The sequence below is a fragment of the Danio rerio genome, chromosome 20 (genome assembly GCF_052040795.2).
Source record: "Danio rerio strain M-AB ecotype USA chromosome 20, GRCz13ab, whole genome shotgun sequence".
Taxonomy (NCBI): Eukaryota; Metazoa; Chordata; class Actinopteri; order Cypriniformes; family Danionidae; genus Danio; species Danio rerio.
In genome coordinates this window covers 26,602,501-26,628,847 of record NC_141040.1, presented here as the reverse complement: position 1 = coordinate 26,628,847, position 26,347 = coordinate 26,602,501, and the positions used below count along the sequence as shown (strand labels likewise).

The 26,347-nt window shown below is 36.8% G+C and overlaps 1 protein-coding gene and 1 long non-coding RNA gene across 8 annotated transcripts in view; one reads left to right on the top strand and one right to left on the bottom strand.

The window, feature by feature from the left end:
- scfd2 (sec1 family domain containing 2) overlaps window positions 1-26,347 on the bottom strand; it is a 267,076-nt gene that overhangs the window by 215,733 nt on the left and 24,996 nt on the right. For all 7 annotated transcript variants that reach the window (XR_015518043.1, XR_015518042.1, XR_015518041.1 and 4 more), the window contains 2 exon segments: window positions 20,171-20,298; window positions 9,870-10,045 (listed from right to left, as the gene is read on the bottom strand). Coding sequence is in view for 4 of the 7 variants with exons in the window: in XM_087297871.1 (XP_087153997.1) it covers window positions 9,870-10,045; window positions 20,171-20,298 (304 nt within the window). In the remaining 3 variants the exon portion in view is untranslated.
- The window catches only part of LOC147839157 (uncharacterized), a 4,420-nt gene continuing 275 nt past the window's right edge, over window positions 22,203-26,347 (top strand). Inside the window, exons 1-3 of the long non-coding RNA XR_015518404.1 lie at window positions 22,203-23,467; window positions 23,605-25,558; window positions 26,185-26,347. The exon at window positions 26,185-26,347 is cut by the window's right edge and continues 275 nt beyond it. This is a non-coding gene — a long non-coding RNA (uncharacterized LOC147839157). The remainder of the gene's footprint in view (window positions 23,468-23,604; window positions 25,559-26,184) is intronic.

Below are 26,347 nucleotides of genomic sequence, written 5' to 3'. Positions count from 1 at the left end.
CTTTTGTTTCAACATTCGTTGCCTGTCAGTATATCCACGGTAAATTAGTCATTTAATTTGTATTACGAAATAAATTTTGAAGAATAATTATCATTAAATAGTTACACAGAATACATGAAAATACATTTTGCGATCATTTTTTTGGCCAGAGGAATTTTATTTTGTTAGATGTTGCACCGATGCCATAAACAATTTTATAGTTATCGATAAATGTTTTATTTTTTGAAGAACAGACTTAAACAGCAAGCCACATGCATGGACAATCTATAATGGATTTATTGATATTAGTTAGTTAATATCAGTTAGTTTTACTTTTAAAGTGTGAAGTGAAATATTCATCTAAGTCTTAAATCTGTAAGTGCACCATTTAAAACTATTGATTCATCTATAAAAGAGTCGACTCAGAGAAGTTAAAATGAATCGTTGCGGTAACAAGTCTTAAGGAGTGTCGGCATGACGTTGATGCAGAATTCTAGCCCCGGCCATTTCTTGCGTGCGCATAAAACTTTGTTTTACGGATTTAAAGGGCACCTATGGTAAAAAAATCTACTTTTCAAGCTGTTTGGACAGATCTGTGTGTTGGTATAGTGTATAGACCGTCATACTGGGGTGATATGAACACACCCAGTCCTTTTTTTTCAATTTAACTACAAAAAAAAAGGGTCGGCCAATTGGAGCTTTTTTCAAATCGATCGCACCATTACGTAGGTGTGCGATCCCCCCGCCCACTGAATTGATTGACAGCTGCGCGCATTAACATGTTCGCGCGTATATGTCAACAAGACCAGGCAGACATACGCAAAGCAACCAGGAATAAAAGGTCTGTTCTGTTCGCTAGGATCAGCAATCATCATCAAATGTGATTAAGAGTGAGTTTCACATGTTTAAAGTGTTTTAAAACAGAGTATGTGTGTAATTAATTACAGTGTTTTACTTCAGCTTTACTTCATCAGCACAGCCGCGTGTCAGAACAATTATAAAAGAAGACGCTTCAATCCCGGTTTGTGGTAGTTAAATCAGGTTTATTTTGTACATTAGCATAACAGATATCCACACAGTACTTGAGGTTAGCCTTAACTAAGCTAAGCGCGCTGTCTGTCTGCCTGCCTGCCTGCGTGCGTGTGTGTGTGTGTGTGTGTGTGTGTGTGTGTGCGCGCGGGCGGGCGCGCGCGTTAACTTTGTAACGATATTGTGTGTAACTCATCAATGCAACTTCACAATACTGATTAGTAAAGGTTAGTTCTTACTGTAGTATCTCACAAACGCTACGTGAGACCTTCTTCCTTTAAGTCTGTCTGTTGCCTGACGCAGCTAAGGGAGGAGGCATGTAGAAATAGTGGGCGGGAAAGACTCGTCTTAAAGGCGCAGTACGACAAAACCACCCCCTGCTAGAAATCAGTATAAAACAGCATCTTGTAAAAGGTATGATGAAAAATCTGATGGGTATTTTGATCTGAAACTTTATATACACATTCTAGAGACGCAAAAGACTTATATTAAATCTGAAAAAAGGGGTAACCTAGGTGCCCTTTAAATGCGTTTGTTATTGCGTTGTCATTGCTACGGCCACCGTCAGCTGTTCCTACACACATGTAGTGATCAAGTTTCATAATAGTTCAGCTTTTGCCGCTGTGTGGACTAATACTAAATTTGTGTCACTTAGGGTTAAGAATAGAGCAATATGCTGGTGTTAAACTGCATTACTTTATTGCATTCCTGCATTAGGCTCACATATACTCTCTGCACTCTGACTAGTTCAAAATTATTGATAAGCTGCGGTGGGCTTTTCACTCTGTCTCGCGCTGAATGCATTCAACCATTCACAACAGACTGGGTCATCGGACCAATCAGCACAGATTAGCATCGTGCTAAGGAGAAGTTTGGAAACAAATTAATCTCTGAACGAATCATATGGGAGTCATTGGGATAGTTAGGTAAAAACAAATGCATATTAAATCAGTCAATGAAAGTGTTTTTTGACGTTGCATGCATATCAGCCTGTTGTTGGAGACCCCCCAAAAGCAAAATATGACCTTTTTAAATGCATAATAGAGGTTTTTAAGAGTATTTACCAAAAAAATAAGTAGATATTTAAAGAGCCTTTCAGTTAACATTGGTTTTAAATGACAAAAATTATTTCATAATTCATGATTCATAGTAATTGTCTGTGGTTGGCTGTTTTTTCATAAATACCACAGTAATCATATCATGCATTTTTTTAACCATCGGTAGTGAGATGCTGGTGTTGTTATCATGATCTAAAAATGTTACAAAATGACAAAATAAAAAATGGGATGTTACCTTGAATTCACATCGCCACTGGCAAGAGCATCAGAATAACGCCAATGATGCTTTTGCCTGCCACTGTCACTCTGACAATCCAATTAGTTTACATGTTTTTTTTTAATGAAATAAACCAATTACAATCCATTTGTGTAGTGAAGCTTTTGTGTTTATATTTAGGTGCTAGTCTAATTTCAACATGCTGTATACAGAAGACATTTATTAGCCTTGGTCTTCACGTTAACTTGAATTCCTGCCCATCGTACATTACAAACTGGGAAACCCTCATAGCAATAATCAACCTCTGTGCTTTAATTTGCTTGGGAACTAAATAAGTTTGAACCAAAGTTTTTTGGACTGCTTTCTCTGAAATCCCCTTAAGCGGTGGATTTGTACATTTCAATAGATTGCTACCAAACCCCATCATAGCTCATTACCAAAAAGTTGATCTGATTTAAACTCTCTTTGACACTGTCAGCTCCCAGTGAAAATGAATGACTTACGGCTATTTTGACGCTTTCACCAGTGTCAATTTTGTTAAATAACAGTTCAGATTGAACAATTGATTCCTAGAGCTTTTGATAGCTTTTGAGTAATTGAGCTTTTTGAGTAATTAATTCCAGCAGTGCCACTACTCTCAAATGTCATAGTCTGGGGGCTAGTTTACATTTAACAAATGTTAATTATTTAATGACATCGGAATATAGCGACATATTAACAAATGCTAAATTACAAAAACTGGCAAATAAACACTGCCTACACATGTACTTTTAAAGTTTAATCTCACAAAGTTGACATTTAAAGAGAATTCTCTTTACTTTATTTGAGCAAGAACCCTCGAGCAATAACCTGGCAACACCTACAATGCCTGTGCATAATGGCGGAGACTTATTTATGGTCAAGCCACTCACAATTTCTTCACGAAATGTAAAAAAATCAAGTAAAATAATTTAATAATGTTAAATAAATCCAGTTTACTTACATAAAAACATGTTTGACAACATAATGGGAGTGTTTAAAAAAAAAAAAAAAGGAGTCACTTGGTATGGATATAATTCCACACTCTGTATGCTGGACTGTGAGGTAACGGGAATGGGTGAAAGAGAGTACTTGTTGACAGCTTTCCTTGACCACAACACGCTCTCGAGCAAACACTTTCACATTCCGCTGCAAGAGCTGCACACCATTCGTACCAGACCCGAGGGCACGGTGCCCACCTATCCTCATCTCTGTGTCAGCTTATTAACTTTAAGCTGCACTCTAAAACCGTCTTAGTGAGACAGCAGAAGCCAAAGAAACCCAACCTGTCAAAACTCTCAGCCATGGTCAACAAAACAGAGCACAGTGCTGTCATTAGGCACCGTCAAGGCCACAGCTTCAGCAAGGACACGGTCACCCAGCAGCTGCTGTTTTTAAAAGATATAATAGTCAGCCTGTGAATTCGCCACTGCATACAAGATAGATGAGAAATGCTGAAATTAAATAAATGAACACATACAGCAGGAGGCAAAATTATTAGTGCTATTGTAGAATTAGTATTATTTTTCAAATATTTAATATTTGACAGAGCAAGTAATTATTAAAGTATATCACTTAACATAATTTTTATTTGTTTAGTTGTTTTAGTTTGGCTGAAATAAACAATTTTTAGTTAAAAATATAATAGTTTAAATATTTCTAAGGTCAGTATTTATTAACCCAGTTAAGAAATATTTTTAATCAATTGCCTTTAAGCTCAATACTAGAATTTTACTAAATAACTAGTCAAATCAAAAATAATTAGTCATTAAAACTATTATGTTTGCCAGTGGTGAGTTGGCCTTTTTGTGTGGAGTTTGCACGTTCTCCCGTATTCGTATGGGTTTCCTCCAGGTGCTCCGGTTTCCCCCACAGTCCAAAGACATACGCTGAATTGGATAAACTAAACTGGCCATAGTGTATGAGTGTGTGAATGAGAGAATGTATGGGTCTTTCCCCGTGTAGGGTTGCGGCTGGAAGGGCATCCACTGCATATGCTGGAATAGTAGGCGGTTCATTCCGCTCTGGCAACCCCTGATGAATAAAGAACTAGTCCGAAGAAAAAATAATGGAGGAATGAAATTTTATGTTTAAACATCTGTTAAAAAAATCTAATAAATTTGACTTCAAATGTACATATAGGAAATAATAAAATTTTGACAGAGGTTAAGATTAATATGGTGACCAATGAGAGAGAAGTGATAATCAAAATGTATTAATTAATCATTTAACTGACTGATAACTATTTCTATTCTCATTCGAGGATTGTGCAATTACCTTAGTAGTGGACTAACACCAAACACAAAATTATATACAATTATATTATATACATTAAGTGCCAACAGTTTTACATCAAAAATACTTTAAAGTACTTTTAGACACTATTTTGGACACTATTTGTTTTATATTTTTATTGTGTTATTAGCTGAGCAACAAACTTGCTAACACAATTTCTTTTAAAAGTACAATATACCTGCTTCAATACTACAAAAAAATAACTCAAAGTGAACTGCGAGGAGCAATATTTTAGTGCTGCTGCTAATGCAGAGAGAGTGATGCAATATTTAACTTATAACTAATGAGCATCTATGATGGTTAAGGTCATCTAGTTTTCAGAACAGAGCTATAGACTGAGTGCAGCAGGGTGAGGCCTGCCTGGACGGATGCCTTTATTAACACGGTCCAGCTTTCCCGAACTTCGCCCCAGGAGGGTGAGAGAGGTAACCACAAGAGCTGAAGAATAAGCCTGTCTCATGCCAGTGTTTTCAGTAACACAATTTCAGCCTCTGGTTTCAGAAATCCAGCATGCAAATATTGGAGGGGGGAAGAAAATAACAAATGGAAAATAAAACAAAATATAATAAACAAGGGGAGAGAGTGAGGTGGAGGAAAAGGGTTCATTTTATTTATTACCTTGGGAAAGTCAGAGATCCTGTAACGGCCGGTGTTTTGAGTGCAAACAGAAAATAACAAGATACGCTCAAGGCTGAATGCAGATATTTGATGTCCCATAGAGAGCCTTATAATTACTGAATATTAACTTTTGGGATAAAATGCGCACACAGGCTGGGTCACACAAAGACAACCATGCTCATGGAGTGCTCCTAAAGTTCAAGGGACAAAGCTTCATCAGATATATCCAAGATAGATGTCTTTAACATAATTTATTCCAGGAAAATTCAGTGCCATTACTACAATCACAAAAAAAAAAAAAAAAAAAAAAAAAAAAATCTTTAAGATATCAGTCCAAAATGCTGATTTTATGCTTTAAAGGGGTGGTCCACAGTGTATTTTTAAGGCCTAGTTGTGTTTATAAGATGCAATCCAATGTGTGCTCATGCTTCATTTGTAGAAAACATTTGTAGTAGATCATAAACAGCGACTCAGCTTACATGAAAATGACTGTCATATTTCCTAGCTCCTCCAAAAGACCCGCCCTCAAGAGGCTCTGATTGGTCAGCTAACATGTGCTGTGATTTGCAGATCGCCTCCATGTCACCAGGAAAAGTGTCACGCACATACAAGACCTTGCTTTTGCGCTGTGTAAACAGTCAGTCAGATTAGCTGTCAGCCATATTAGTTTGTGCCTTATTGAGTCAGAAAATGAAAAGCAAACAACTGAACCTCAGACCAGCTCTCTAAAATAAAATAAAAAATGTGTCTTTAACATTTATTGGAATAAGCATGTGTAAGTAATATGAAATGTTCACACACCTTTTGCGAGTTTGTTATTTGAGATGTAGAATGCATGAAAAGCTGCTGCATAATTAGAAAGACACTGAAAGCAACGGCATAGAGAGATACTGCTGAAGATTGTAAGTTTTTACAGGGGTTTGACGGATAAATATGAATTTGTAGCTAAATTGTTAATGCCAAACAGTATTTCCCCTTGCTTACATCCTCACTAAAACATACAGTTAACACTAGGAACTGTGCATGTACTAGATCAATTTTAACAAGTAAAAATACTTACAGGTTGTGGCTCACAGTCCACAGCTTTGTCAGTTGGAGGAGTTTTTAGCTGAATCCAGCACTGAACAGAGAGATTCTGGAAGCTCTCCTTTGTCAAATGCTAACTATATGTTATTTTATAATTCTCTGGAACATAATTCAAATTAAACTGTAATCACTTCTCTCTTTGTGTCGTGTCCTTTGGAAGCCCAAATACAGAAACAGAACAAGCTCTGTGAAAATAGCAGCGTTTGCTATTTTACAGCACTACAGCACCTCTGGCCACGCCCTGTTGCAGCGCATAACCTCAAGCACTTGTGATCTCACTAGCCCGGATGTATTTTTTTTTAGTCCCCAAACATTGTTCGCTGTATACTTTGCACATTACACATCAACTAAAGTTTTAAAAATGACAAAGTAGTGGACCACACCTTTAAGAAACAATGTTATCATCACTCTTGAAAACTATGCCTGTTGCTCAATTTAGTGGAAACAGTGATACTTATGTTTTTGAAAAACAGAAGATGAAAAACAACAACAACAAGAACAACAACAACACACATATTTGAAATAGAAACATTTACATTAAAAATTTAAGGTAATTGGTTGCAAACAATTTATATGGGCTGAATTTAAATAAATTAAATTTAGTAAGGTAGTTCCAATGTAGTAAATCCAAAGTACAACTTTTTTCAGCGTACTGTATCATCAATTGTATGTATTTTTGTTCAAATATATTGTCTGTATGATGACAAGGGATTGAGACCAATGTTATTTTTAAAAATATATATCTTCTTTTGTTTCACAAAAACAGTAAGATATAAATTTGTATGGCCTAAATCTAAATAAAATCTCATCAAAAAGTGTTTCTTATTACATTTCATATTTCATTTCTTAATTGAAGATAGCGCTGCTCTTATTTTATACAGCTTGGACACAAACAAGTGATTAGCATAATGTTTTACATGTTAGTAAACACCTTTCCTCTATTTTCCCCCCAGAGTGAGGATGCCCACTAGAGAGCTGAAGGTTTACACGCTTGTGTGCTGATTGCTGTTTAGCTGTTTGGTGGTTTGGCTGATGCGGCTGGTCTGGCCTGCTTCTGCCTCGTGTTTTTTCCTGATTTGTTTTAATGAGTTCCTATGGGCTGAGCTTTCCCGCTGATCTCTTTACAGCCACAGGAACCAGAAAGTCCATCAAAAACAGTCTGTGAAAACTAATAATGGAGGAGCGAGAGGATATTAGTCTGGAACGCGTTTCAGCATGTTCTAGAGTGGTTAAGATATTTTGATAAGTACAACCCTCTATTAAAACCCTTTCCCCCCAAAATCTCTCTGAAGAACTTGGCTTTTCTTCTCTCTCTTGGGTTGCATTTTTTCCACATTTCCTATTAAGGTCTCTGTCCTTTCTTTCTACCCACGTCTCCCTTACTCCCTCTGTCCTCAACATATTTGACCCTTGACCTGTGATGTGATGCACACGCGTGTATCCGCCTCCAGACGGGCTTCAGTGAAAGCATTTCCTTTCACTTCTGCATTCTCGGAGAGCTAAACAACCCACTGGAGCACTGTGATCCAAACTCTAGTGAAGCTTAAAGAATCTCTCTGTTTTCCCCCAAAGCCAAACAGAGGGTGTTTACTGAGAGCTGCGGCCAGTTAGGCTGTTTAGACTGTTTACTCACTCACTCACTGCACCTGCAGACACTAGAGTAAACTATACAGAGCACAGTACAAACAGAAAAACACAACAGCCAAGTTAAAAGTGACCAGGACACATTACATTAAAAATAAAAGCTTTGTTAAAAGTTATTTGAGTTAGTTACAATAATATGAATAGCAACTGCTATTAACAATTTTTAAATAAGGTAACTTTGATGCCAAGATCAATAATAAACCTTTGTAACTCTAATGGAGCTCTTTGTAAAGACTAATAGAGCTGCTTAGAATCAAACAAAGACAAACACATGGTTCATGATCAGCTGACCATGAATGGATGAACAGAAAGGTACTGGATAGGTGGATGTATACATAAATGGATGTATTGATAGATGGATACTGTAAGTTTAGATGAATGGATGGATGGATGGATGGATGGACAGGCATAAGTTTAGATGGATGGATGGACAGACATAAGTTTGGATGGATGGATGGATGGATGGATGCATGGATGGATGGACATAAGCTTGGATGGATGGATGGATGGATGGATGGACATAAGTTTAAATAAATTGATGGATGGAAGGATGGACATAAGTTTGGATAAATGGATAAAAATAAGTTTAGATAATTGGATGGATGGACATGCGTTTGGATAAATAGATGGGTGGACATAAGTTTAGATGGATGGGTGGACAGACATAAGTTTGGATGGATGGATGGATGGACATAGGTTTAAATAAATTGATGGATGGATGGACATAAGTTTGGATAAACGGATGCACGGATGGATGGATGGATGGATGGACATACGTTTAGATAAATGGATAGATGGATGGATGGATAGATGGAACAGTTTAGATAAATGGATGGATAGATGGATGGATGAATGAATGGATGGACAAGTTTGGATGGATGGATAGATAGACAGACAGTGACGGATGTCAGTTTTTAGTTGGATTGATGGATAGGCTTAGTTGCATTGATGGATGGTCCAATAGATAGATGAACTGATAGATAAAGCAATAGAGATGAGAGTTTGAATGAATTAATATTGCAGATTGATGAATTAATGGGGTGGGTGGATGCGTTGGCTGGTTAAATCAATGGGGCTGATTTATTGGTTGGATGAGTGGGTGAATAGTTTTGAAGAATTGATTGATAGGTAACGGATGGACAGAATGATGGACAGAATAATGGATTGGATTGGCTAGATGGATTGATGGATGGATGGGTGGATGTGTCAGTGAACAGCTTTACTTAAAATGATTGATGGATAGAAGGATGGGCAGAGTAATAGACATGATTGGCTGGATATATGGATGAATATATGGATGATTGATGGATGGACAACTAAATTCATGAATTAAATATGTAATGATGGATGAGTGGATGGATGAGTCAGTGGACAGTTTTAGATGGAAGGATTGACAGCAAGATTGGCAGAATAATGGATAGGACTGGCTGGATATATGGATGGATGGAGAGCTAAATATGTAATGATGAATAAGTGGTTAGACAAATGGATGGATAAATTGACAGACAGATGAAATAATGGATGGTTCAACGAACAGAAAGATGTCTGTATTCACTTCTTTTAAATCCATTAAGCTTCCAGGAGTTTTACAGAATTACTGCCTCAGAACAAATATATGTATGAACATAATCAATAGATTATCCTGCTTCAAAATCAATGGCTACTTCAGGCCATTTAACTGATTTAACATGATTTGTGATGACCTTTTGAGATTTAAGATGCCAATTTGGCAAATATTGATTGTGCTTTAAAGCCATGAACATCTGAATAGTATGCACTAGACAAAGAGAAGGAGTGTAAAAAAAGAGACCTACAGAAATCACAACTCTCACATTGGAGATATCCAGCACATTGCATCAGGATATCATAAATCAGAACTCTACAGCCTGTTATTGACAGATCAGTGCACTGTATGATTGGCTAACCTGCAGGAGAAGTCTCTCAAAAGCAAGGCAGGCATCCCAGCGCTGGAGAGCAGGATGACGGAGCGCTTGAGCAGCAGCCAGTCCCAGCTGTAGGACCCCACTGTGACTTTCCAGAGCCCCCCAACTGTCTCGAAACAACTGCACATATGAACAGAGCTGTTCAGCTGTAACTCGGCCTGAGAAGAAAACAAAAAGAGTGAGTGTGTGAGAGAGTAACATAAGCACAGAAACATCATTCAGTCGTTCTGATTTCAGTGTTTAACTTCAATTGTATCTTTGAAGTCAAACTTTTTTGTAGAGAAAATGATCATCAATCCTCATCAATGGAAATCCATTAAAAGCACACTAATTTACTGGACACATACTGTTGTAAATGTAAACACACAAGTAATTTTGTACAACAGTCTCATCAGTGTGTCCAACTCGTGCCTATAACATCACAACACAACAATGTTAACACTAGGAAATGACTCAACATTATTCTAAGTGCATACACACAATTGTGAGTGAACTATCCAAAGCACCAGCTCATTTTCAAAATTGACTCGTTATTTACATTCATGTTAAACACAAGAAACAAGAAGACCAAGATCAAGTTAGGTAAAGTACAACTGCAACATGAATGCAACATGTACTAAAGATCTAAACATGATGTTGCAAGATGCAAAAAAAAACAAAACTGTAAAAAAAAAAGTCTGGGTTCCACACAATTTCAGTTGCCTCAACACAAATCAATTAAGTTAACTAATAAAAAAATTAGGTGGGGGGGGGGGGGGGGGGTTAATTGATTTGTGTTGAGGCAACTTAAATTGTGTGGAACCCTGACTTCTTATAAAACAATTAGGTGCTCCCCCCCCACCCAGGTTTACAACTCAAACCAGGTGTCAGGTGGGCTCCACACAATTCATTTAAGTTGTCCGAACACAATTCTATTAACTTAAAGTTAATTTCAAAATAAAACAATTAAGTTGTCCCTCCCCCCCAAAAAATCTTAATAATTGCGAAGTTTTACCTCATTTTAAATACGTAGTTTGAATAAGCAACAATTTTTTGAACGTGTAACTAAGAAAAAGGATCAAATTCTAGATTTTGCCCATTACAGCTTTAACCAGGTGTCAGGAAACATGTCTTTTTGCAGCAGAATCTGTTTGTTTGTGTGTGAGGAGAGGATTATTGGATGGATGACATAAGTTTGAATAAATGGATGAATGAATGGATGGAGATAAGTTTGGATATATAGATGGATGGATGGATGGATGGATGGATGGATGGATGGATGGATGGAAGGATGGATGGAGATAAGTTTGGATAAATGGATGGATGAATGGACATGCATTTGGATAAATAGAAGGATGGATGGATGGAGATAAGTTTGGATAAATGGATGGATGGATGGATGGACAAACATTTGGATAAATGGAAGGATGGATGGAGATAAGTTTGGATAAATGGATGGATGGATGGATGGATGGATGGATGGATGGATGGATGGACATAAGTTTGGATAAATGATAGCACTGCAAAAAAAAATCAGGGCTCCCCAAAAGTCATTCAAAATGTCCCGACACAAATCAATTAAGTTAATTTAAAAAGAAAACAATTGAGTTCTTAATTAAGTTGCAAAAATAAATCTGCTAAAAATGTTTCAGCTCATTTTAAATAAGTAGTTTGAACAAACAGCAAAACATTTTTGAGTGTGTAACTGAAGAAAGGATTGTATTTCAAAGTCACGTTTTTTTTCTTGTTTTATTCTAGATGTTGTCCATTGCAACTCAAACCAGGTGTCAGGAAACATGTCTTCTTGCAGCAGCTTTCTGTTTGTTTGTGTGTGAGGAGAGGATTATTGGCACGGTTTTGACTCCATTACACATTTTATAAGCTTTTCACAAGTTCTCAGCTGATAAAAATACCTCCATAGACACATACAAGTGTGATCAGCCCAGCAGAGAGCATTGTTTTGAACGACCAATATGTTCTGTTTTTCTCTCTCTGAAAAGTTCAGAATTTAAAATATGACAGTATGCCTGCTAAGCGAACCGGGACTAAGTACATTATTTTCATTTTGGGTCAGATCAGACAAACCAAGAAAACCAAACTCCCTGCACGATCTGTTTTAATATAATTATTTGGACATCCCAATGCTAGTGAAAGCAAGAATGAATTGAGTTTCACTTAGATTAATACCCAAACAGACACACTGTGGGAGAGAGAGACATTTTACCTTCATAAAATGACCACTATGGATGCACGCTGCTGTTCAAACGCACCACCAAACCAAACCACATCATGGATGCTTTAGTTTCTCCCTGTGTGTTGAGACTGGGAGAATGATGGATATAATATACACACTGCTTGGTAATGCAACCCCATGTATGAGATACAAGCCAAAAATATAAGTGCATGTGTGATTGAGGCTGATATATCCCATACTCAGAGTGTTTGTATGTGGTCAAGCCTCTTCTGAGCTCATTTATTACATTGGCACGTTTTAACTGAAAACACTTCAACATAGAAACACATCCTCGCTGACCTTGGGGTTCTCTTAGGAGTGCTTACAAAGACAGGAAAGAGAGTTCAGTTCCACATTATACTGACGGTCCTCCAGAGACATTCAGTTGACAACAAGTAACTTTTAAACTACATGTGAACTGGCAGACATAGAGTTTTAGTAGAGCATCTGCTTGCTTTCTTCTAACACTTTATTTTGAAGCTCCACAACAGACACATTACCAACTTTGAATAAATCTAATAGTAGATTAACTTCTACAAATAATTACAAATAATAATGTAAAAATCTACAAATTCTAATCAGTTGAGTTAGTTAACCTCTGATGTTTTAGCATCTATGAAGTTACTTAGAGTCAATAGTCTATACTTCAAGTCAATAGTGTCTAATTCGGACCAAAACAATCAACCATGACCTGGGATATTTGGCACCTCAATCCATCATAAACCCTTTAACTAACTGGTTAGTGTGATATATGATTTCTGCTTTACCTGGGGTAAACATTCAATCTACAGTATGTTTACAATATACACTCACCGGACACTTTATTAGGTACACCTGTCCAACTACTCATTAAGGCAAATTTCTGATCAGTCAATCACATGGCAGCAACTCAATGCATTTAGGCATGTAGACAAGGTCAAGACGATCTGCTGGAGTTCACATCGAGCATCAGAATGGGGAAGAAAGGTGATTTAAGAAACTTTGAACGTGGCATGGTTGTTGGTGCCATGCAGGCTGGTCTGAGTATTTCAGAAACTGCTGATCTACTGGGATTTTCATGCACAACCATCTCTAGGGTTTACAGAGAATGGTCCGAAAAAGAGACCATGTCTTGTTGATGCCAGAAGTCAGAGGTAAACGGCCAGACTGGTTTGAGCTGATAGAATGGCGCTACAACCAAGTTGTGCAGAAGTGCTTCTTTGAGCGCCCAACATGTCAAACCTTGAGGCAGATGGGCTACAGCAGCAGAAGACCACACCGGGTCACCTAAGAACAGGAAACTAAGACTAAAACTAACTAAGACTAAAACTAACAATTCCGAAGGCTCACCAAAATTGGACAATAGAAGATTGGATGAACATTACCTGATCTAATCAATCTCGATTTCTGCTGCGACATTCGGATGTTAGGGTCAGAATTCGATGTCAACAACATGAAAGCATGAATCCATCCTGCCTTGTATCAACGGTTGAGGCAGGTGGTGGTGATGTAATGGTGTGAGGGGTATTTTCTTGGTACACATTGGGCCCATTAATACCAATTGAGCATTGTGCCAACGCTAAAGCAAACCTGAATATTCTTGCTGACCATATCCATGCCCTTATGGACCATATCCATGCCCACAGTGTATCCATCTTCTGATGGCTACTTCCAGCAGGTTTACCATGCTAATAAGGGCGAATCATCTCAGACTGGTTTCCTGACAATGAGTTTACTGTACTCCACAGTCACCAGACCTCAATCTGAGCACCTTTGGGATGTGGTGGAAGGAGAGATTTGCATCATGTATGTGCTGCTGTCAAACCTGCAGCAGCTGCACGATGCCATCATGTCAATATGGACCAAAATCTCTGACTAACAATGCCACAAAGGATTAAGGCAGTTTTGAAAGCAAAAGGGTGTAAAACCCAGTACTACTAAGGTGAACCTAATAAAGCAGCCAGTGATTGTATTTTAACAGATGTTTAAATTTCTGAAGCTAAAAGTTGGAAAGCAAAAGCCAAAATGGAGGAGAAATAAAGGGGCGGTAGCTGGGGGGAGGCATCATTTCGACCTACAAATTTTGAGGGTATGAGGGGGGTGGGCTGGGTTCACATTCACACAAAAAGCCACTTCGCCATGTTGATGCTATGAACCAGGACCAGATGTGGGAGTATATCCTGTGCTCCAATGCAGCCAGTGTTTGCTTTAGCCCAGCCAAATGCACACACACAAACGACAAGAAGAGTGCACACAGAATGAAAGTTGGCTTAAAACTTACTAGAGCAAGCCACGCACCAACAGCAAAAATCAGGCAGACATCCAGAGGGCGGTTACGCGATAGAAGATTGAATCATTGGCGGTCCAAGCACAGAGCCCTGCAGTTCTCCTGAGGGTCATTTTCTTGAGATGACAGAACTACTTGATGATTCCAAACTCTTTACAGCCCAAATTTCACAAACACACAAATCTTTTGACATTTTATAACCGTTATGCTCGAAAATCATTTAAATTTGTGCACTGTAAAAATTCTATAATCAACTAGTCGTGATAACATATGAAGAGTTTAGATGCAAAAACCTCTAAATGCCCCCTAAAAGTTTCCTCTAAAATCAGCATTTTTATCAAGCTCCCATGTATATGTTGAGTAAAATCATTTTAATGGCACAGAATAAGTCCTTTTCCTGGTCTTCAGACGGCACTTAGAGGTTTTTGCATCTGAACTCTTCATATGTTTTTAGTTTGTTGGAATTTATTAAACTGAATTAATCATGTTCTAACTTAATTTTATAAGTTCACAAGCAGTTTTAAGTCACTTTAACATAATATAAGTTCAATGAACTCAAAATTGTAATTCGATTCAGCTTAAAAATGAAGAGCAAACAAGATTTTTTTTACAGTGTAGGAATTCTGAATATTCTATTTAAAACGAAAATTTGATAAAATCATAATTGCTAATAAGACATCTAGATTTAAGACATGTGCACTTAAAAGTATGCGTGAGGTGGACACTGACCTCCAGAACTGCAGTTAAATCTGAATGTGCAAGTCTGGATATGCTTTAGTTTATGGGTCTAGAATCTTCTCCAACTACTGCAAACTAATTGCCAAAAAATCTCTGCAGGGCAGAGAGCAGAGGCATACGAAAACTGTTTGACAACCTCTAAAACAAAAAGACAGTTGGGCTAATCCAAAAAGTCAGAACCGCTAACCCCATAAAGCCTTTTTCTCAATAATGAACTCGTTGCCAGCTCATTTGTATGCAATGAATCAGTAGAAATGCAGTCCTCTGATGTCTACGACCACATTCTGTGGGTGGCTGGGTTAAAGAAAATGGTGGCACTGTCTAGAAAGACCAATCGGATTTTGCCAACACATAAAATAGTGTTAAGAAAATGAATTTTGTTCCAGAAATATCCAGACTGAAAAGGGTTATTGAGTCAGCTTTAAAAAGCTCTAATACCAAAGAATCACTCAGAATAATGTGCCACAGCTTGAAAGGGAGAGAGGGAGAGGGAGAGAGAGAGAGAGAAAGAGAGAGAGAGAGAGAGAGAGAGAGAGAGAGAGAGAGAGAGAGAGAGAGAGAGAGAGAGAGAGAGAGCGAGAGAGAGAGAGAGAGACAAACCAAAAGCTGGAAGAGAAATAAGAGAGACACATAGAACTAACTATCACATGACCATGAAATAAGGCCTGAATATACACAAACACACACAGGGAACCAATGACCCACAGTGCATACATGCAGACAAGCAAATTCACATTCATACATGCAGCCAAAAAGACCACCAGAGTTCACACACACACACAAAAGTAAAGACCACCAGAGCGCATACACTCATATTTTACAACAGCCCATCAGAATTATGCATCTGATGCTACGAGATGAAGCAAAAACAAAATCTATAACAGCTGTGACTGCATTGCAAAAATACAGCATATGTTTGTGTTTGTGTGTGTGTGTGTGTGTGTGTGTGTGTGTGTGTGTGTGTGTGTGTGTGTGTGTGTGTGTGTGTGTAGCTTGTTCTGTTTGATACGCAGTATGATTGTTCTGGCACTGTAAAAGTTCTGTTGGCTTCGCGATCAGGAAATAACTGTGATCCAGTGAGAAAGGTTGGCTAAAGTTTCTGTACTGTAAGTGTGTGTGTTTGTGTGTGTGTGCTTTGGAAGAATTGTCCCATGTGTTGTTGAGTCAGGACTGTGTTTAGCAATACAAACCCATATTGGCATCATGCTATTCTCAATCTGTCCTAAGAAAACATGTAGCGACAGATGTGGATGTTGTCACACTAACCAGAAAGGCACTCGCTTTTTTATAGAATTTGACAGTTAAATCTGCAAACATATACACAAAAACAGCAAAAAGGTCATCTTTTTTTGGACACACCAAAATCAAGATGACCTACAGTGGGTGTTTGAGTCAATTTAAAGCCGGGGTACCCAAACCAATTCTTATGAAGGGCCAAAATCCAAGTTTCATTGAAAGCAGTGGGCTGAAGATAAACATACCAAATTATTTTACATTAAAGTTGCCATGGCTAATTTCCTAATTTTATTTCATATTTATTTTTATTTCATTAGAGATGTAGAACTGCTGTACTACAACCAAATATGTTGGCAACATTGTAAAATCAATTCTGCTATAAAACTAAAATATAATTAGTGACATTGTTTGTTAACTGTCTGCTAATTGTTGAATAGTTGCTCAAGTAATAAAAAAACAAAAAAACAAAACAAAAACAAAAACAAAACTGAAACCGATCATAATAAAACTGCTGGTAAACCGGCACACAAGCCTGTTAAAAAGTATCAAATGGTCAAGACAAAACTGAATCAACTGCAGAATCAGTCAAACCCAAACCTTTAGTTTTTTTTTTCCACACAAACGTTTACTCCTATTTAGCTTTAACATACTATTCAGTCTGATTACAGGTATTGTGTCTGTGTGTTTAAGATCTTGGTGAACGTCCAGCAAGACCCCTCATTTCAGACGATATTGATCAACTTACTTAACTTACGAACTGCAGAGCACCTCTGGATCATGTGTATGTGTGCATGCATTTGAAACCACATGAGGTTCCTATTTCCTCAGTGGCCAGATGTGTGTTTTGTATAGTGCTGCTTACTGTCTGAAGGGGGAGCTGTGGATCTTTGACTTAAAAAGACTAAATCTTGCTAACTATATCATTCCTTCTCTTCCTTTCTTATCTTTAGTCTTTAAAACTCAATCACAAACTCTCTCTCTCTCTCTCTCTCTCTCTTTCTCTCTCTCCCATTCACTGTTTGTGTCATGGCTCTTGATGTAAAATCTTTAGCAAGACGTTTTTAAATAGAGACCTTTGTCTGGATACAAAAAACTCTGCAGCATCATGCACACACACCCTTGTTTTGTGAATTGTGAGGACTCTTTTGATGTGCATTTTCAAACTTTTAAAGAACTTTACAAGTGTGAAAAATTATATATTTACATATACGCACCTATATAGATAGATACATACATACATGTATCTATCTATATAGGTAGACATACATGCATACATACATACATACATAAATACATACATTGTTAAAGTATAGTATGGGCATGGTGGCTCATTGGTTAGCACTGTCGCCTCACAGTAAGAAGGTTGCTGGTTCGAGTTCTGAGTAGGCCAGTTGGCATTTCTGTGTGGAGTTTGCATGTTCTTCCTGTGTTCTCGTAGGCTTCCTCCGTGTACTTCGGTTTCCCCCACAGTCCAAAGAACTGAACAAAATTGGCCTTATTGTATGAGTGTGTCTGTGAATGTGAGAGGGTATGAGTTTTTCCAGGTACTGGGTTCCAACAGGAAGGGCGCCCATTGCGTAAAACATATGCCGGAATAATTAGTGGTTCATTCCACTGTAGCAACCCTTGATAAATAAGGGACTAAGCCAAAGGAAAATTAATGAATGTATAGTACAGTATAGAATAGTAAAGTACAATATAGTTGTTTGCACCAAGCCCAACATTGAATTACTGCCATTTCTCTTACATGTCATTTAACCCATCTTAAATATGTACTTTATTTATCCTTTATCCTAAATGTATATTTATTTTAATTTCAAGGGGTGTAGATAAATAGCAGTGTAGATAGCACTGCATGTGCAGAGTTTTCATTTTATTCAAAAGCAAACATATATTTGTATTTGATTTCAATATTTATTAATTATTACCTATTCAGTAGCATAAATTATCCTAAAAGCAAAACAATAACATTTTCATGCAGTTTCAAGTACTTTATCCAAAATCTAAGCCTGAAAACATCTTTACCCTTAAAGGAAACTTTTTGCATTTTTACTTTTGCTCCTAAAAAAAAAAAAAAAAAAAAAAAAAAAAAAAAAACTATAAAATATTCTGTATAATTAAAAAGCCTTTTGAAAAATAGAGACAGAATGGGTCAATGTTTTTATAAATCAGCTTCCTCTGGTAATACAGATCTCTGCGTCATTATACAAACTTAAGTCCTTACATGTCATTAAAAACATGCACATTCACGCACACACCAAACATGAAAAAAAGCTCCAGTAAATGCAACAAAAGGTTCTGTAAAGCTGCAGGAGGCTATCTGTTTGGGCAGAAGGCCTAATTTTCTTTCTGGCAGCAATTTAAAGTTCAGGGTAAATTTACCTTTGCTAATTAAACATCAACTCTTGATTTCTGAAGCTTCTAGATTTTCCCTTTCTATGCTATGCCCATTCCTGTGGCATGGTTGTAATGTCTAAAGCGGAGAGGTATATTTGAGAAAGTTCTGTGTGTCTCATTTATGGCAACATGACAGTATCAAAGTTTATTGTATAGCAGTTATTGCTGAAACTTTTAACATGGTCAGGATGATGAATTTGACACTGAATGCAAAATAGCGCTACTTAACAACTGTATCATCACATATATATAATCCTGATAATAATAATAATAACAACATATATACTGAAAAATAAATAATATTTTAACATACTATTAGATTAGTGCATTCATTAATTTAGAATTGGTGACATTTTTTAACCTAGGCTCATTCTGAAAATGTACCGCCAATCCGACATATAAATTTCTGGAGAGCACCAAATACGTCCCAGAAGCTACGTTAATTTTGCAGTTTTTGTTTTTAAAAATGAACCAGAGGCTGCTGTGTACGCCATTTTAGATCTCAAATTTCTCTCGCAAGTGCCATTTGCACCTGCTGTTCTCACTTAAATCCACCAGAGGCCGCTGTCTAAATGACTGCCTGATTGATCGATTGACTGACCCGCCCTCCTCCTCCCCTAAACCCAACCAAAAGTGTTTTCAAAAGCACAAATTGACCCACCCACGCACTTCCCTAAACCCAACTGACAGTTTAAAAAAAATCCAGATAAAAAGCCCTCGCTTGATTTTTTACCACATTTTCAGATTTGACCACATTCTCACCCTGTTATTTATTGGTTTATTTCATTTTTTGGCTTTAATAAATATAAAATGTTACATATTTTGATGTTAAACATTAGATCAATAAATGCTTTAAAAGTAGTCATCATCAGATTATTTTAATTAACTAATGTTAACAAACGTTTAAGTAAACTAATGTTTACTATATCGTGTTAACTACCAATAGGTCAATAAGAGTGGTCTTGAACTCAATTCCTGATGGGCCACTGCTCAGATTTTAGCTTCAAACATCTCCAACACACCTGCTTAATAGTTTCTAGTCTTAAACACCTTGATTAGTTGGATCAGCGGTGTTTGATTAGGGTTGAAACAAAACTGTGCAAAGCTGCGGCCCTCCAGAAATTGAGTTTGAGACCTATGGCCTATAAGTAATCAGAATTCGCTCAATCCATACAGTAAACATACATACAGCCCGGAGTAAAATGAAAATGTTTATATTTGAAAATACATAGACTTGTAAGTCTTCACTGCATTCGGTGCAGTGATGATCATCAATGTGAACAATTGGAATATACTTAGTCAGTCTAGTTATTAATAAAACCAAAATAACAATACTAGACATGTTCTTTATCATGACATTTAGTATTAATGAATATCTGCACTGTTCATCTGTTTTTCTGTATGTGTGATCTCTATATGTAGGCTTGGCCTTACCCAGACTCATTTTGATTGGCAGGTTCTCTTTGCTGGCTGCTTCCACCAGTTGCCTCCTCACTTCTATCACAGCCTCCTTTTGCTTAGCAACCAGCATTGTCTCCCATAGCAACTTCGCAGTGGCTGATCTGTGGAAAACAGGCCAGGTAATAAATGGTCACTCTCTATCATTGCCAATTCACATTAAACCAAAGAGCAGCAAGAGACATGAGTCAACAGTCATAAGCATTAAAAGCAGATGTTAATAGAAAGGCTACATAAAATATGCAATAACAAATATAATAATAATAATAATAATAATAATAATAATGTCTTTAACATAATAATAATAATAATAATTTTCACAAGACTGTTTTGACGCATTTTATGGTCATCACAATCTTAAATCTTTACATTTTTTAATATTTAGATTTTTTTAAGCGTGTGAAGATTTATAGACCCTATAGTATTTATGAATGTATTATATTATCTTTGCATTAAATTGCACAAAATAAATTCCCGCTTATACGAGGTGTTTGTAATGCAGCATCTATGAGTCTGAGAATAAATTTGACGTTATTCTCTCATTTGGCTGCTGTTATAAATAAGATTGTAAAAAAAAAAATTGTTGTACTGTCCCATTCACTGCGCTCCAAGTTTACCTATGGAAGTTACCCAAATATGATGCCTTCTGTTGCTGAGAAACCCAGAAATGTGAAAAGGGTCTATAATGTTAAAATGTCATCTAACCCTTTGAATCTTCAGTAAATTCATATTTTTTATCCATGTTATTAAAAAAAATCAAAAAACAAAATATGAAATAACTGATTCTTGAATGAAGAGACTTGTTTTGATGGTTAAAAAAACCATCTTTAAAAACAATGTTTTTCTATAACTTACAATAACTACAACTAGTGGATGATCAACGTAATAACATCAAAAACTTTAACAACTACAAATAACTAAAAAACAAATAAACATAAAAACTTTAAAAGAACAAAACATTAACTTAAAAGACACCTCAACAAAATTAAAAGAAAACTTCAACAAATGTTAACAAAAACTTATTAAAACACAAAATTTTGAACTCAAAACAAGACATAAACAAAAAGTTTCCAAAAAAACTTCATAACAAAGTAAATTTTCAACAAAGAAAAACAGTTGAACATTTTCCATCGGTTACACGTTCCAAAAAAAACAACACCACACATTTGAATCGCAAAACGAATATTTACCATGAAACGACCAAAACTTTGAAGCCTAGTTTAAGCATTTTGATCTAGAGAACAGCTGTCAAACTCAGTTTCTGGAGGGCCACAGTTATGCACAGTTTAGTTGCAACCCTAATCCAACATACCTGATCAAACTAACTGAGTCCTTTAGGCGTGTTTGAAACCTACAGGCAAGTGTGTTGAAGCAGGGTTGGAACTAAACTGTGCAGAGCTGCGGCCCTTCAGGAACTGGATTTGACACCTGTGATCTAGAGTAAGGTTTCCTGAATTGGGGTTTATGAACAAATTGGAGGAGGTTTATGCGAGTACTCTTCATTTACAACTACTTAAATGAAGATTGCAGCATTGAAGACAAATCGATTTGATGAATAATACAACACGCATCCTCTCTTTCTGTTGTAAAAACACTGTTAGCTCATGTGCAACTTAAGTTTACAAACCTGCATTTATCATTATGCAAAAAGAATAGCACTCTATAGACTGTTACAAATGCATCCAGCACTATTTGTAGGCTGGATTAAAGGTAAATAATTTTGTTAGTTTAAATTTCTTCATATACTATTAGTAGCCATGTATAAAGAGAAGTTCACCCAAAAGTTAAATCCTCCACTGTTCCAAACGTTTGAGTTCTGTTGAACACAAAGGAAGATAAACAATATTGTTTGTTCCTACTCCTGACTCCAACGGAGGTTATTTCTAATCAAAAATCTTCATAGTGTCTTTTTTGTGTTTATCAGATGTCCTAAAAGTTTAGAACCACTCGAGTTTGGGTAATCTTAGTTTTTGGGTGAACTATATTTTTCTTTTTCGTTTCTTTTTTCCACCCTGTGTATATATAAATATTTATATTCGACTCTTAATATGCCAGTATCAGCTCCATATTAATCACTAAGGATCACAATTTCAGCTAAAAAACATCTAGTTAAGAAAAAAGTCGCCTACATCTTGGATATCCTGAGGAAGAACCCCGTTTTGCAGTAGACTAAAAAGAACATTTTCTTAGACTTTCTGTCTCTCCCTGTGGACTGTTGATCATCTACCCTTCAATCAGTAATAAACAGTTCTATCTTTAGCAAACGTACAATCATTATTCAGCAAGGGTTTCTCATCCGCCAAATGATCTCCTCTTCTGACATGTGCTAATGAGACATCATCATTCTGTTCTTCATCACTGACTCCTCCTCTTCCTGTCTTTAATCATCTCTTGGACTGTATGTGTGTGTGTTTTCCAGCTTATGTGCTGCTTGTCATTTTAATAAAGCAGTGGAAGATTTACATAGACTCTTGATGAGAGAAGTGACTTCTGCAGGGTAATGAGAAGTCTGGAAAACAAAGATGCAACAGTCGACCAGGGAGAAATGTGAATTTTTTGTTTTCATTTAGCTCATCAGTGTTTCTAACTTGCACTGCAATGATTTTACAGTAACAAGTGTTTAATGGATCGTTAATAAAGGTCAGAGATGCTAACTAACTAACAGACATACTAACTAGCAGCCATATAACATGAAATGATCTACATTAATTTTAAAGTAATGTAAGAATAAAAATGTGTTTTTGTTTTTGTAATGTTCACAATAGCTCAAATGTGGAAGATCCTTTTTAGTTTTGCGTTTCAAAAGGTTAAAAAAAATCAGGAGCACTGCATCCATACATCCCTACAAAGACTTAAAAAACTTAATAATTAAAATAATGTGGAATGGCAAAAAAAAAAGTTCTTGCAGGACTCCCAGAGTTGATCAACATTCTTTGGATTCATCTTCAATGCGTACTCCTTTATCTTACCACAGACAAACTCAATAATATACATATCTGGTGACTGCGCTGGCCAATCCTTGAGCACCTTGACCTTCTTTGCTTTCAGAAACTTTGATGTTGAAGCTGAAGTATGAGAACAAGCACTATCCTGCTGAAGAATTTGCCCTCTTCTGTGGTTAGTAATTTAATGGGCAGCACAAATGTCTTGATACCTCTGGCTGTTGATGTTGCCGTCCACTCTACTGATCTCTCGGACAACCCATACTGAATGTAACCACAAATCATGATTTTTTCTTCACCAAACTTGATTGATTTCTGTGAGTTATTATAAGTTATTACAAATAAGTTATTATTTGTTGCTCTTACAGTTTTGTCAGGAAGTGTATATATGGGCTACATTCAGCATAATATTGGATCTTTTAATGGGATCTGTGCGAATTACAAACATTGGCCATTGGGTTGCAAAAGCCGCGTTTCCACTATCGTGCCTAAAGCGAGCGTGCCAGGGACAGCCGCGTTTCCACTGTCACTTCCGGGGTCTGATCGGGCCAAATTGGTGCTTCCTCAGGGGCAGCAATCGGACTTTTTAGGCCCACCAAATACCTTGGGCCAAAGAGGGCCAGCTGGAATTCATTCATTAATTCTGGGCTTCGGGGTGGAGTTAAAGGAGAGGCGGAGTTTGCCCAAGTCTGGCAAAGATGGCGTGCCGCCATTACACTAGTTTTCTGAGCCCACACAAGTATATGCACCAAAACAAATAAATAAATAAATAAATCAAATAAGGGGAAAAAAACATATAGCTCCAGGAAGTTCGGGGAGTCTCCTGCATATGCATAGAGGCTGCCTGATGCCCTCAAACGAATGATGATCTCCCAGGAGTCAAGCGTCCTCTGCCTGGTCCTTAAATTCGTCGCGCACCCCCAGGGTTTTTATAATTATGTTTTGTTTTATTTTTAAATCATGCAACTATCTACCTATTCACACTAGGCTTTCTGAATTGTACTGGGCACGTTTGACCAAAGTATCCTGGTTTGTTTGACTACTGTGAGTTGGCTTGCACTGCCAAAGGTGGAAAATGTGTGGCCAAGGGCATGGTATGCATGCCGCATAAATGCAAAGCACTTAAACACAAAACAGAAGACACAATGTTACTTCTAAGGGACTGTTCTATAAGGGTTTATAACTCATTCTTACCTTTCAATGAATGAGAACTCATAGATTATCAAAGATGAAAACCCCTGCTACTCTTTAGCTGCCTTCATCTTCAACAAACTTTTATAAAAATTTATGAGCTGGAAAAATGTGGTGGATCTGTTCAGCAACATGAAAATGCAATGTGAATGTGGGTTGTTGGGGAAGTGGGAACAATTATGCCTAGTTAAGAGTGAGTAGTTCATTTAAGAATAAATAAAAAAAAAAAGAAATAATTGTAATTGGGATCAGCCAATTCGCTTGCAATAAATACATAAATAAATAAATGCAAACAATTGGAATCGACCTTGAAAAATCAAGAGTAGCATCATTAATTAACAAATCAACAACACACAAGTAGATGAGCAGAACTGTGAAGACAGATGAGAGAACAGTAAGGGAAAGAGACTAAAAAAGTGAGGATGAAGTACATGAAACAAAGACTAAAACTCAGAACGGGGGAGACACATATGAGGGAAGCGATGGAGGGTGGGGGTGTTTTACTGACACTGAAACCAAATGTTAAACCTGCTCTGTTTTTCTTTTGCTCTTTTTGCTTTTCCTCTCTCTCTCTCTGTCTATTTCTTTCTCTCTCTCTCTCTCTCTCGTTCTAACAGTTGCCATGTGTTGGATCTCAGCTGTAATGCGTTCCAGACAGACTTTTGGCAGTGCTAGAGAGAGCCCTGACTCCATTACTCTCGAAAACGAGACAAAAAAAGGGGGAACAAAAAAATGAGGAGGACAAAAGCCTACATAATAAACATGGGGCATGTTGTTCTTAAGCGCAGACTTGTGTCGGGAATTACTAGTGGAGGGACGGTACAAAAACACAACAGATAACACAAGAACGCAAACAGCCTCAATACTGCAGAAAGGAATGGTTGAGCAAAAAAAAATAATAATAAGTGAAAAATAAATCACATGATGGGCTGGTCACAGTTGCTTGCAGATTCTTGTAAAAGCAGAAGAAAAAAAAAAATTTTTAACAGATTGTAAAAGGAAGGTATGCCTAGGCCATTGTGTTTGCATATTACACTACATTGCGCTCCAGGAAAGTAACCTAAAACAATAAGTGAGACAGTCAAAAGTCAAGACACACTTGAGTGAATGTGAAGAGTGAATGTTTCTCGTGATCTGAAAAATCCTGTGGATAAATGCTTCAAGTTAGCTAGGAATTTTTTAAAGATTACTTTAAAATCTTTTTAAAAGATTACTTGTAAAATAAAACACTGTAAAAAATGTCCGTGATTTCAACGGTAAAAAGCAGTAAAAATGCTACAGTACAAATCCGTAACCTGGTTAATGGTATGTTTCCTTAATATATAAGACGAATAACCGTAAATTGACTTTCCCAGAATTCCCTGCATGGCACGTCACTTTTTATGCATTTGGTTGACATTAATATGGATCTTTTTAGTTGTTTCCCATCAGTTATGTACGTTAGAGATTTATGTTACATCTAATGTTGATAAACAATGTTTATTTCATGACTTTAATTTTATGCGTGTTACCATACTGGTGTTTAGTAGCTGTGTGAATGACACTGAGCACCTTCTAAATGCCAATACTCTTTTCTGCTTGTGGGAAAAGTTGATTGTGATGAGCATTGGCTCATTATGTAACTCATCACCACCTGCATGTGGGTGTGCTAACGTGTCAAACTGTGTAACAAAAGATGTGTAGATGTTGATCATTCAAAATACAGACATATTACCTCGATAAATTAATAAAATACGGTAGTTTACAGTAAAAAAGGAAAAATTACTTTTACAGTTTGTCCTGTGTTTTTAACGGTAAAGTACTGGCAACCACAGCTGCCGTTTTTTTACCGTGAATTTTACGGATTAATCTTTACAGTGAATATGAAATAAGAACAAAGAAAAACTATAAAAATACTTTAACTTTACTTAACACCACTATAAAATAGAATAGGGTTGATTAGAATAGAACAGCATAGAAAAGAACAGAACATAAAATAGAACAGAACAGACAAATCTGATTAAAAAAGGACTAAAATGAA